Here is a 13,959-nt window from a genome sequence, read left to right on the forward strand (position 1 = left end):
GTCTGTGAGACTCGTAAGTTTTACTATTAGATGTCGGGGTGTTGACCTATTTTTATTGATTTTGAGAGGGGTTCTCCATGCCTCCTGGATTTTGATGCCTGTTTCCTTCCTCACATTAGGGAAGTTCTCTGCTATTATTTGCTCCAATATACCTTCTGCCCCTCTCTCTCTTTCTTCTTCTTCTGGGATCCCAATTATTCTAATGTTGTTTCGTCTTATCGTATCACTTATCTCTCGAATTCTGCCCTCGTGATCCTGTAGTTGTTTCTCTCTCTTTTACACAGCCTCTTTATTTTCCATCATTTGGTCTTCTATATCGCTGATTCTCTCTTCTGCCTCATTTATCCTTCCAGTTAGTGCCCCATTTTTGATTGCACCTCATTAATAGCCTTTTTGATTTCTACTTGGTTAGATTTTAGTTCTTTTAATTCTCCAGAAAGGGTTTCTATAATAACTTCCACACTTTTTTCAAGCCCAGCTAGTATCTTTAAAGTAATGATTCTGAACTCTAGGTCCGACATCGTACTAATGTCAGTATTGAGTAGGTCCCTGGCAGACGGTACTACCTCTTGTTCTTTTTGCTGAGGTGATTTTTTTCGTCTTGTCATTTTGTCCAGAGGAGAACAGATGAATGAGAGAACAGAATGCTAACAAGTTAACAACGTCTCCAGCAAATATACTCTATACAAATCAGAAAAGACCTGAAACCAGGGGACAAGAAAGGGAAAGAAAGAAGAGAAACAAAAGGAAAAAGAAAAAGATAAAAACAAACAAAAAGAGAACAAAACAAAACAAAACAGAATATGATCAAATATGATCAGGCTAGTGCATAGATCAGTGCCACACACTAGCTTTTAGGCATATTTTGGTCTGTTAGAAGAAAGTGCCTGCTAAAATTTTAAAGGAAGAAAGACTTATATATGTACAACATAAGGGTTGATACAATGAAGGGATGGCAGATGACTGTAAAGATGAAAATTATAAAAGATTTTATAAAAGGAATTGATAAGAAGTTGTTTTTAAAAAGAAAGAAGATTTAAAAAGAAAAAGAAAAAAGAAAAAAAAGGAAAAAAAAGGGGGAGAATGTGATCAGGCAGAAAAATAGAACAAAGCCATACACTAGTGATTTAGGGTATATTTTGATCTGTTAGAAGAAATTGTATCTCAAAATTTTAAAGAGAGAACAACTTATATATATATGCCAAAAATAAGGGTAACTACTATGAAGGGATAAAAATTTGACTCTAAAAATGAAAAATAAAAAATGTTTTTTTAAAAAAAGGGATTGATAAGATCTTGTTTGAAAAAGGGAAAAAGAAAAATTAAAAAAAAAAAACAGTTAAAAAATTAACTTTGAAAAACTAATGAATCATGGTAAAAAAAAAGCCATGAATTCTATGTGCAGTATTCCCCTAGCGCTGGAGTTCTCCCGTTCTCCTTGATTGGTAAACTTGGTCTTGGCTTGCTGGCTGTTCCTGCTGATCTTCTGGGGGAGGGTCCTGTTGCCGTGGTTCCCAAATATCTTTGCTGGAGGCGGAATTGCCCGGCCCTTGTGAGTCCAGGCTAAGCAAGCTGCTCGGGTTTGCTCTCAGGAGCTTTCGTTCCCTGCAAGCTCTCGGTACAGCTTTGGAGGACCAGGGTGAAAATGGTGGGCTCCCAATCTCCACCTGGAGGAGCTGAGAACTCGAGGCCCCGCTCCTCAGTGCGCCCCCAGAGAAAGCAGTCACTCCCATGTCCCAGGTCTCTGGCCGCACTCCGTGCTCACCAGGCCTGTGACCGAGCGTTTCTATCTCTGGCACCTGACCCCGTGTGGAGTCTCCAAACCCAGCAGATCCCTGCGGTGCTCTCCCATGCCGCTCCTCCCCGGGGAGGAAGGGGAGTCTCCCCAGCTCTGCCGCTTGTTGGGTCCCTGCTGGAGGAGCAGTGGCCCGACTGGGCCGCAGATCACAGTTTATGGCAACCCCGAGCTGAGAGCCCGCGCCTCGGCTCCGTCTCTGCAGCCGGCTTCCCCGCTCCGAAACCTGGGAGCTCTGCCGCACTCAGGCACCCCTGGTCTTTCTGTGACCCCGAGGGTCCTGAGACCACACTGTCCCGCGAGGGTTCCACCCCCCCGCTTAGCCACTGGAGCGATGTCCCTCAGCAGAGCCGACTTCTAAAAGGTCCGATTTTGTGCTCCGCGGCTCTATCACTTGCCAGAAGCGGCCGACGGAGGCCCCCTCCCCCGCCGTCTATCCTCCCGAATATCGTCTCAGATTCACTTCTCCGCACGTCCTACCTTCCAGTAAGTGGTCACTTTTCTGTTCAGAGAGTTGTTGCTACTCTCCTCTTCGATCTCCTGTTGAGTTTGTAGGTGTTCAGAATGGTTTGATCCCTATTCAGCTGAATTCCTGAGACCAGACAAAATCCAGGTCTCCTACTCCTCCGCCATCTTGCTCTGCCCCTCAGTCATCTTGTCAGTCATCAGTGAGTAGTTCCTAGTCCACCAGACACTGTAATTCCCTTCTATAGACAAGTCACTGGCACCAGGAAGATGTTAAACTCCATGGTGTTCTTTTGAAAAATGGAGAAGACTGCTTCTCTTCTTTACAGTGCACTCTGAAATCTGTAGCTTAAGACTGAGAGTTTTCAGCCCTTTTTGCTCATAAATGTTCTAATCCTCATAAAACTTAGATATGAATCCTAAAGGTGGCTGGGCTAAGGCGCTACTATAAATTACACACCTATCAACGGCCTTCTCAAATACTTAGACACTGAGTGTATGTTGTTCCAAAAGCTTCTTATATCTTAGGTGAGTGAGCTTCTCTTGATTCTCCATTACCATCTCTGTCCAATTTCACTTGCAGTCCAACAAAGGATACTGCTACTTAAGTAATAGTTATGTTGTGTTGTTTAAATTAAGAATTCTACCTTTACCATGGTAACATGCTCAAGTGGGAAAAATATTATATAAAGTATAAACATCATACCTATGAAAAGCCAGTTTTGTGTGTGTGTGTGTGTGTTTATTTTTTATTTATTTATTTTTTCAAGGTATAGAAGAAAATTTATTTAGCTTTGTGAGGCTTTACTTTCACAATAATACATACCCTTGGCACTGTAAGACCCTATTAAGGTTTCATAAATTGCCTTAGTAAGGTAAATATTTAGGTTGATTTTATGAGACTTTCAAACATTAAGTTTTAGAAAGTTAGTGGTTTCCAGAATTTGCACAGATGATGACAATTAAAACAGTGAAATAAAGAATAAGACTTTCTCAACACCCCTAATAACATAGTAAGTTGCAATTTATAGTCAAACACCTATTTCTAGGTTATATTCATTTTGATCTCTTATTTTCCATTTTAAATTCTGGTATTTTCTTCCGAATACAGGTTACAAATAATCTTTTGTATTAACTCCCAGTTTTAATACCACAAAGTCACCTGTTTTACCTTGACTATATTTTTATCATTTAGTGTAGGATACACTTTTTTTTTTTTAAAGATTTATTTATTTATTTATTTGAGAGAGAGAGAACGAGAGACAGCATGAGAGGGAAGAGGGTCAGAGGGAGAAGCAGACTCCCTGCTGAGCAGGGAGCCCGATGTGGGACTCGATCCCGGGACTCCAGGATCATGACCTGAGCCGAAGGCAGTCGCTTAACCAACTGAGCCACCCAGGCGCCCCTAGGATACACTTTTTAAACAAGTTATACTCCAGTAACTTTGTGAATGAAAAAAAGGGGAAGAAAACTAAGAACAAATAATGGAGTCATTCTTTCACTGATCCTCATCCAATTTCAGGAAAATCACTTCCCAAAAGCAGTAATTCTAATAAATCTTTCCATGTCTAAAAAGAAACTGAAACAAAAGGGAAACCATGGGAAACCTGTGATAGTTTACTAGATATTGTGTGCTTTTAGTAGCTCAACACTGGTAATACTTGATAATCAAGAGTAAATTAATAGGCTAACATTTAAAAATGTATACTTTAATAAGCATATAAACAATTAGGTAAGCTTGTGGAGAAGCTGACCAAGATACATATATTAGGAGATACAATTGTCCATCTAAATTTTCTAGATTTCTTTTTTTTTTTTTGCAAAGTATTTATTCAAGTTATTTACTATATAATTTCTCATGTGCCATTTTGGAAGTCCTTTATTGTAAAGACTAGTCTTCTGTCTGATGACAAACAGCAGCCACACTGTCAGTGATTATTCTGGACCTCCATGTTGGATAAATTCAATTTCTTCTTGAGATACAAGTTTCCTTCTGTATTTCTGAGGTAATGTTTTTATTATTTCTGCAGTGTCTGGTGGACCCTGATGCACCAGCAAATCTGGGGATTTACTTCCCTTAGAATGCTGTGAAATTGAAGAAGCGTGAGACAGTAGTCCTGCTGATCTCAAAACTTCTGATACGTTAGGTTTAGGATTGTCTCTTCTGTCAGAGAACCTTATTAATGGAGTATGTGGCTTGACTACCTGAACGACCCTGCCGGCAGACGCCATCTTACTGCCCATCATGACCCCAGGATGTGGCAGCAGTTTCTGTGTGTGTGTGTTTTTAATCATAAGAGCTTAACCCAGAGACTACAGACTTCCTGGTAAATACTTATATAAATTATATGGACAGTGGCAGAAATAAAAGAATGTCTTTAATAAGCTTTAATCAGAGATTGCAAATTGGTAAATATTTTTGTTTGGCCTACAAACTATCTGTAATTTAAATGAATAATTAAGATAATAATTCAATAGTAAAAAATAATGGTAGCTGAGGTTAATTAGTGCTTACCGTGTTGGGCCTTACATGAATTTCACTCAGTTAGTCTTCACGAAATCCTACAAGGTAGGCAGCACTGCAACGGTGCACTCCTGCCAGGATAACAGACATGACATGGTCTTCACAGCCTTTGAGACAACACTATTTTGAGCTCCACTTTCAGTTGAGAAAACCAAAACATGGAGCAGTTGAGTAACACAGAAGAGTCACAGACTAGACAGTGTCAGAGCCAGGATTCAAACGCAGGGTCTCGGGCTCTAAAACGTGCCCTGTGCTACACTGACTCTAAAATCGTAAGATTTCACACCACTCCTATTTTGGAAAAATCAGACGATCTGGGGACAACAGCCCCTCATTTTGTTATGGGGTTGTTCCTCTGCACAAGCATATGCACATAACCATTTTAGCATGGTCCATTCTTCTTTACTATCTCCTTGACAGGGAGCACTTTAACATTACATTTGCCTTCCTGCTCTTCCTACAGCAGAGTTGAAGGGAAGGTGAAAGATCTCTCATATACATGTCTCTAACCCAAGTGATAGTTCAAGAGCGCTAGGTATTCTCTCACTCCTTCTCTACACACTCTGTCACCACTGGCCCTGTATACATGTGAATTTGTGAATCTAGATCTTGGTTTTCAAACCAAGACCTATAAAATAACAGCAAATCTCAAAATTATACCTGCAGCTATATAATTTTGAGTTCCACTCTAAAGTAGCAGAATGGATAGATTTTGATCATAGGCTTTGGATTAGTCGCATCTAATTTAAATAAAAGCTTCACCACCTATTAGCTGTATGACTTAGGATAATTATATTTCAGGCCCTGAGCCTCAATTTCTATTACTATTCAGTGTATCTAACAAAATAAGTATGTTCAGCCCATCCATACTCATTGAATGAATAAACAATTATGTGAATGAAAGTATAAATGAAAATGTATAAAATGCTAAACAAGTACTGCTATTTTATATTATTTTTCTGTATTATCTCTTAGTTTCATGTCTGAGTCTTTGATACTTTAATATGAAAAAGAAAAGTGCTGATATTAATCATTCAAAGCTATCTATATACTGATGATTTTCCCCTTGTAGAGTCTAATCAGGATGCTCTGCAACAATGGTTATGTGATTTGCTAAAGCTGCACTTTTCTTTGATCTATCAGTGTTAAAGGCAAAGGTTCTCCTGCAGAGCTAGCAGAGATACATGGGAATTGCAACTAAGATCCTGGCCAATGACTTTATTCCTCTAATGAATGACATGACCTTTGTTACTTGAATGTATTCTCCCTCTCACATCAGGCTTGAGGAAGTAACTATTTGCCTGCATATATATGTGTTGTTGATTGACAAATGCATTTGCAGAACATAGAGGATACCAAAAAGGAAACTAAGATGTCCCTTAGTTTCCTATAACATGTATCACTTTGCATTATATAGTTTGGATATTTGACTGTTGCAATATTAGATCATTAGAGCCTAATATTACTAGGGCCCAGCCAAGTGTTTTACAGAAAGCAGACACTCAATAAATTCTTGCTCAAGAAGTAAATGAATGGATAAATAATTGAGCACATAGCAGAAAAGTTCACTGTATTCACACTCCTTTGCCTGAGTTCACATATACAATCAGCCTGAGTATCAAGAGAGAAAGAAAAATAAAACAGACTAAGTCATGGTCTCAACAGACACCACTTGCTTCACTAGATTAGGTTACCCCCAGATTTCCAAAGGTAAGGAATGAGATGGAAAGCTCGCTTTAGCTACTCCTTTAAGCATATGATTTCCTAAAGGGAACTTGAAGGGGCTTCATGACTACCCCTTTAAATATATGAAGATATCTTGTTTGGAAGATGGGAGTGGAGTAGAAGGGCACTAGGCTGGCCTCGTCCTACAAATACAACTAGATAACTCTCAAATCATCTTAAAAACCCCAGAAATTGACCTGAAGAACAGCAGAACAAACTCTACAGCTAAAGGTAGAGAACAGGCCATATCAAAGAAGGTAGGAAGTATAAAGATGTGGTTCAGGAGAGAAATGGATCATGGCCCCTGCAGTGGGGAAGGAGCCACAGTCACAGAGAAGGGCAAGAGACAGACCAGCACACAGGGGAACACACGGAGAAAATAAATCCCCATGGCAACTGGCGTGGAAAGTGAGAGGGGTTGAATTTCATGAGTTCTTGCAACCAGCTGGAAAGTGAGAGGGGTTGAATTTCATGAGTTCTTGCAACCAGCTGGGCTTAAAGGTCAGTGGGCTTGGCTCTAGGAGACCCCAGAGGACATTGGGGCTGTTCTTGGAGAGAAAGCAGGAAAACAGCCCATGGACATACAGTATAGAAACAGCATACTAAAGAGTGCCTGGAACACACAGTGAGGAGGTTATTCGCTCATCATGGAGCAAGCCCCAGAGGGACAGAGTTCGTGAAGAGACAACTCCAGAAACAAAGGAATAGGCTGGTGCCATTTCCCTTCCCTGCCCCTCAGCATAAGCACAGGCCCACAGCATCCACACTCACTGTCTAACATGCTTACACCAAGCCCCAACCCCCAAAGCTCCAGTGGAACTGCCCCTCCCAGTCATGCTTGCTTTAGTCCCAGGGCAGTGGGTCCCCTCCCCAGGGAGACCAGCCCAAACCCCGGCTCACACTGCATCTACCATCTACCAATGTGGGAGTTTTGCAGAGCCTCAGTTCCATTGGCAGTGGCTACAAGTCTCATTTAACAAACAGACCAGAATACATTTGGTTAAAATGTGTTATATTCGGGCCAGGGACCAAATAGTACCCACCACAGGCAAAGAAAAATCTCTGCAGGTGACTGGCCTGAAAAATACAGTAGCCAGGACAAAAGAGCAGAGCACACACAGTGCACATTGGAAACATTCCCAAAAGTACCAGGCCCTGGGGAACAAAGGGACACTACACATCAGGGCACTACAGGACCTATTCTTCAGAAGGCTATTACTCTCAAGAACAGGAAACATAGCTGACTTTCCTCCATAGAGAAACAGGGAGAGAGACTTAGACAAAATGAGAAAACAGAGAAATTTATCACAACTGAAGGAAAAGTATAAGGCCACAGCCAGAGATTTAAGTGAAAGAGATAAAAGCACAGTTGCAGTGCTGCCTACCTTGCAGGATTTTGTGAGGACTAAATGAGTGAAATTCATGTAAGGTCTGACATGGTAAGCACTTAATTAACAACAGCTACCATTATTTTTTACTATTGAATTATTATCTTAATTATTCATTTAAATAATAAATAGTGTGTGGCAAAGAAACTGAGTCAGTAATAAAAAAAACTCCCAACCAACAAAACTCCAGGAACAGATGGCTTCACAGGCAAATTTTACCAAATATTTAAATAAGAGTCAATACTTATTTTTCTTAAACTATTCCGAAAGACAGAAAAGGAAGGAAAACTTTTATACTCTATAAGGCCAGCATTACCCTGGTACCAAAACCAGATGAAGACACCAGAAAAAAGGAGAAATGCAGGTCGATATCCTTGATGAAGATAGATGCAAAGTACTCCACAAAATACTAACAAACCAAATCCAACAATGCATTAAAAATATCATTCACCATGATCAAGTTGGATTTATTCCTGGGTTGTAAGGGTGGTTCACTCTTTGCAAATCAATGTGATCTGTCATATCACCAAGAGAAAGGTTAAAAACCATATGATCACTTCAATAGATGCAGAAAAAGCCCCTGACAAAGTACAACAGTGATTCATGATAAAAACCCTCAAACAAGAAGATTTAGAGGGAACATACCCCAACATAATAAAGGTGTATATGAAAAACCCAGAATGAACATCATCTTTTTTTAAAGATTTTATTTATTTATTTGACAGAGAAAGCAAGACAGCACAAGTAGGGGGAGCAGGAGAAGAGGAGGGAGAAGCAGTCTCCCCGCTGAGCAGGGACCCCAATGTGGGGTCTCAATCCCAGGACCCTGGGATCATGACCTGAGCTTAAGACAGACGCTTAACCATCTGAGCCACCCAGGTGCCCCAACATCATCCTTAATGTAGAAAAACTGAGAGTTTTTTCCCAAAGATCAGGAAGAAGAAAAGGATGTCCACTTTCACCGCTTTTTTTCAATACAATACCAAAGTCCTAGCCACAGCAATCAGAAACAAAAAGAAAGAAAAGATATCCAAATCATTAAGGGAAAAGTAAAACTTTCACTCTTTGCAGATGACATGATATTATATATAGAAAACCCTGAAGATTCTATCAAAAGACTACTAGAACTATTAAATGAATTCAGTAAGGTCACAGGATACATAATCAATGTACAGAAGTACGTTGCATTTCTATATAACAATAGCAGCAGAAAGATAAATTAAGAAAACAATCCCATTTACAAATGCACCAAAAATAATAACATACCTAGGAATACACCTAACCAATGTGGTGAAAAACCTGTACTCTAAAAACTATAAAACACTGATGAAAGAAACTAAGAGGACACAGAAACGGAAAGACATTCCATGCTCATGGGTTGGGAGAACAAATATTGTTAAAATATCTATACTATCCAAAGAAATCTACACATTTAATGCAATCCCTATGAAAATATCAATGGTATTTTTTGCAAAGCAGTTCTAAAAGGTGTATGGAACCAGAAAAGACCCCAAATGGCCAAAATAATCTTGAAAAAGAAAAGGAAAGCTGGAGGCATTACAATTCTGATTTCAAGTTATATTACAAAGCTGTAATAATCAAAGCAGTATGGTACTGGCACAAAAATAGACAGGCAGATCAATGAAACAGAAAAGAAAAGCCAGGAATAAAACCACAACTATATGGTCAATTAATCTTCAACAAAGCAGGGAAGAATATCCAATGGGAAAAATACAGTCTCCTCAACAAGTGGTGTTGGAAAAACTGGACAGCTACATGCAAAAGAAAAATAATGGACCACTTTCTTATACCATAGACAAAAACAAATTCAAAATGGATTAAAGACCTAAATGTGAGACATGAAACCATAAAAATGCAAGAAAAGAACATAGGCAGTAACCTCTTTAACACTGGCTGTAGCAACATTTTTCTAGATATGTCTCCGAGGCAAGGGAATCAAAAGCAAAAATAACCTATTGGGACTACATCAAAATAAAAACCTTCAGTGCAAGAAACAATCAACAAAACTAAAAGGTATCCTATGGAATGAAAGAAGATATTTACAAAGGACATCCTATAAAGGGTAGTATTCAAAATATATAAAGAACTCATAAACTTAACACCCAAAAAACAAATAATCCAATTAAAAAGGGGCAGAAGACATGAACAGACATTTCTCCAAAGAAGACATCCAGATGGCCAACAGACACATGAAAAGATGTTTATCATCGTTTTCCATCAGGAAAAAGCATATCAAAACTACAATGAGATATCACCACACACCCATCAGAATGGCTAAAGTCAATAACACAGGAAACAACAACTGTTGGCCAGGATGTGGAGAAAAAGGAACTCTCATGCACCGTTAGTGGGAATGCAAACTGGTACAGCCACTGTCTAAAACAATATGGAGGTTCCTCCAAATGTCAAAATAGGTCTACCCTATGACTCAGCAATCACACTATGAGGTATTTACCCACAGAATTCAAAAACACTAATTCAAATGGACACATGCAACCTTATGTTTATAGTAGCATTATTTACAATTGCCAAATTATGGAAGTGGCCCAAGTATCCATCAATTGATGAATGGCAAAAGAAGCTGTGGTGTGTATGTAAATATATATATGTGTGTTTGTGTCTGTGTCAGTGTATATATATATATAAAATGAACATTATTCAGCCATAAAAGAATGAAATATTATGAGATATTGCCATTTACAATGACATGGATAGAGGTAGAGAGTATAAGTGAAATAAGTCAGTCAAAGAAAGACAAATACATGTCATTTTACCATATGTCAGATTTAAGAAAAAAAAAACAAAGGGAGAGAGATCAAGAAATCAAGAAACAGACTCTTAATTATAGAGAACTGATGGTTAACAGAGAGGAGATGTGTAGGGGGATGGGTTAAATAGGTGATGGGGATTCAGGAGTGCACTTGTCATGATGAGCACTAAGTGATGTATGGAATTGTTGAGTCACTATATTGTACACCTGAAACTAATATAGCACTGTATGTTAATGAACTGGAATTAAAATAAAAACTTAAAAAGTAAGTAAACAAACAAGCATTTACTAAAACTGAACTCAAAGGGGAATTTCTCATGTGAACGACACATAAAATCAAACTCCAAATGGCTTATCTATGCCACAGCATGGACTATTTGTTTCCAGAGAATTCCTTGAATATGTCAGCATCAAAAATTAGTGTGAAGCAGGCACTGAAAGAGAAGCCGAGTTCCAGTGAAGTATCTGATGGAAGCTTAGACTATTCCATAATTAAAGAAGCATCAAGAGATCCATAAATGCACAACTTAGCATACAAATTATACTTAGCAAAAATAATTAGAATAAATACATAAATTTTCATTCAATTCCTCAAAACCTGGCACCTGAAGACCTCAGTGTAATTTTCAGTAAATATTCCTATTATTGTCTTAAAAATATAAATATATTATATGTTCTTATATATTAAAAGCATCAGAAGTGAGCAACACTCTACTATAGCTTATGATTTGATGGTGGAAACAATAATACAGATTTTAAATATTTCAAGAAAAATCCACTTTAAGTGTATTTAATGTGTATAGAGAATGAAAAATATCCTAATACCTTCTGAGATTAAAAATCATAGGGATTCTTTTTTTTGAGAAATGTCATGGACAATAGCTTAAAAGAAAAAAAATTGGTAACTTTCAATAATATATGATAGAGTAAAGCCATGTTTATTTAACTCCTTTAAATAAAATAAATGATTAGTAAAAAAAAAAGTGAGATGAAAATCCTGTTTGCAGTGAGACTAAACAAAGATACCTATAAATCTCACATCACAGCCTGTCAAAAATGCCTATCAGACATTGTGCCTCTTGGGTTAATTCAAGATGGATCTTAAAACTCAATACAATATTTCATAGTGCAAATAGCATGCATACTTTCCTAAAAGGTATGTATAGCACTTCTGAGCACCTCAATTTTTATCTTTTGCTTGGAAAAATTAGGTGAAAGGTGGGATAAGAAAATGAATAGAGTACTTGATAACCACTTCCATGCATGATACTAGAGAGAAGATCAACAGGGAAGGCGGAGTTAAAAGAAAGAAGTGTGCAGTGTAGTCATATTTATTTGCAAAGAATCTAACTCCCAAATCAAAAAATTTTATAAACATGAAAAGGGTGTATGGAGGGAAAACCTTCAATGGCTATTACCTGCTGACTCATTCAATGTATCAGAGGAAAACAATAAAACTGGATTTAGTTTTTCATTTTTTCACAATATATGTAAGTCAAATATACCTTAATCCTATGTGAATTATACCTCAAGAAAACTGAGGAAAATTTTAAGCTAAAAAAAATTAAACAAAATGCCTGTGAATTTCAGAGATGGCAGCCTCAACTTTTAGCCAGGTGATTTCTGTCCATTAACATATGATAAAATTTGAGGATAGATATGTCCCTAGGATACAAGATGTAGCAGATGATTTTATTATGCAACACTTTGGGGATAAACACATACTGAAAAGTGAAGAAAGCAGTGTTGGTTAGAGTGAGAAATTCAAATGTTATGCAGTCAATACAAAGGCATGAGCTGATCTCGAGGTGGGTTGGGAGAGTTGTGCCAAACTGGCACAAAGGATCAAGCTTTATGATCTGACATTTTCAATTATTGAGTGCTTTCAGAGACCAGGCTTCCCTCTTCACATGAGAGCAATTCCCAAAAGCTGGAGGAATGAGTACTTTATTCCTGAAGTTGATAGGTGTGGAAATAAATTCCCCATATGTTAACAAAAATAAATGTAAAACTGAATAGCAAGGTCAAAAGGAATAGAAAACAAATGACTCAGAATATATGAGTCCAATCATATTTGATGACTTTACTGAATTCACGTCTAAAGAAAGAGTCTGAAGGAAATTGAAATAAAATCAGTACACCATCTCCACAAGGGAAACATTAGGTTTATTCCTTATTGTTTCATAATAACATCTGGTACCAAAAAAACAACAGCACATCACTTACAATATTTTTAATTTAATCTTCCAGTGCTTGGACTTTTGTTTATCGTGTCTGCTTTATAAATGTTTATTTCTGAAGCTGATAATACCACGACTGTTCAGTAGGGAAGGGTATAATATGCTACAAGTTAAAGACATTTTAGGCAGGTGCCTGGGTGGCTCAGTCAGTTAAGTGTCTGCCTTCAGCTCAGGTCATGATCACAAGGAACTGGATCCAAGTCCTGCATCTGGCACCTTGCTCAGTGGGGAGTTGGCTCCTCCCTCTCCCACTGTCCTTCCCCCAGCTTGTGCTCTTTCTTTCTCACTCTCTCTGAAATATATAAATAAAATATTTTAAAAAAAGACATTTTGCAAGACTGTTGAATCACAGATCTGTACCTCTGAAACAAAAAATGCAACATGTGTTAAGAAAAAAAAAAGAAGAAGATAGCAGGAGGGGAAGAATGAAGGGGGGGAAATCGGAGTGGGAGATGAACCATGAGAGACGATGGACTCTGAAAAACAAACTGAGGCTTCTAGAGGGGAGGGGGGTGGGAGGATGGGTCAGCCTGGTGATGAGTATTAAAGAGGGCACGTTCTGCATGGAGCACTGGGTGTTATGCACAAACAATGAATCATGGAACACTACATCAAAAATTAATGAAATATGGTGATTAACATAACAATAAAAAATTAAAATTTAAAAAAGACATTTTTGGCACTTAATTGTGAGATGTATTTCTACTAGAACTCTCCAAAAGTCTTGGAGGTGCATAAAGGATGTGAATCGCTCTTTTGTTCTTAAAGCTGTAAATCATAAGGGTATTGAGATGTGTATTAAACACCACTACCAGAATGTAAACATGAAAATCATATAACAACTTGCTTTTGAAAAACCTCTGGGAGCACAGTCAATTGGTCAAATATGAGCTCCTCCTGAGGCCTGGCACTACACTTAGCATTTGACTTCTGCCCATTGCTTAACTGGATTATTTATTCTTTTCAGTGTTGATTCTGATGAGTTCTTTGTAGATTCTGGATACTAGCCCTTTATCCAAAATGTCATTTGC

General features: G+C 38.1%; 1 protein-coding gene across 1 annotated transcript; it reads right to left on the reverse strand.

Annotated features, from left to right (window-relative positions):
• Window positions 1–3,948: 3,948 nt before the first annotated feature.
• LOC113910172 (28S ribosomal protein S36, mitochondrial-like) lies at window positions 3,949–4,507 on the reverse strand. The gene has a single exon (XM_035728195.1). The coding sequence runs from the start codon at window positions 4,505–4,507 to the stop codon at window positions 4,196–4,198; it is 312 nt and encodes a 103-aa protein (XP_035584088.1). The 3' UTR covers window positions 3,949–4,195.
• Between the last annotated feature and the right edge of the window lie 9,452 nt (window positions 4,508–13,959).

Source organism: Zalophus californianus, chromosome 6, assembly GCF_009762305.2.
Source record: "Zalophus californianus isolate mZalCal1 chromosome 6, mZalCal1.pri.v2, whole genome shotgun sequence".
NCBI lineage: Eukaryota > Metazoa > Chordata > Mammalia > Carnivora > Otariidae > Zalophus > Zalophus californianus.

Coding starts and splice junctions, on each gene's coding strand:
- LOC113910172 (XM_035728195.1), bottom strand. CDS start 4,507: ATGATGGGCAGTAAGATGGCGTCTGCCGGCAGGGTCGTTCAGGTAGTC.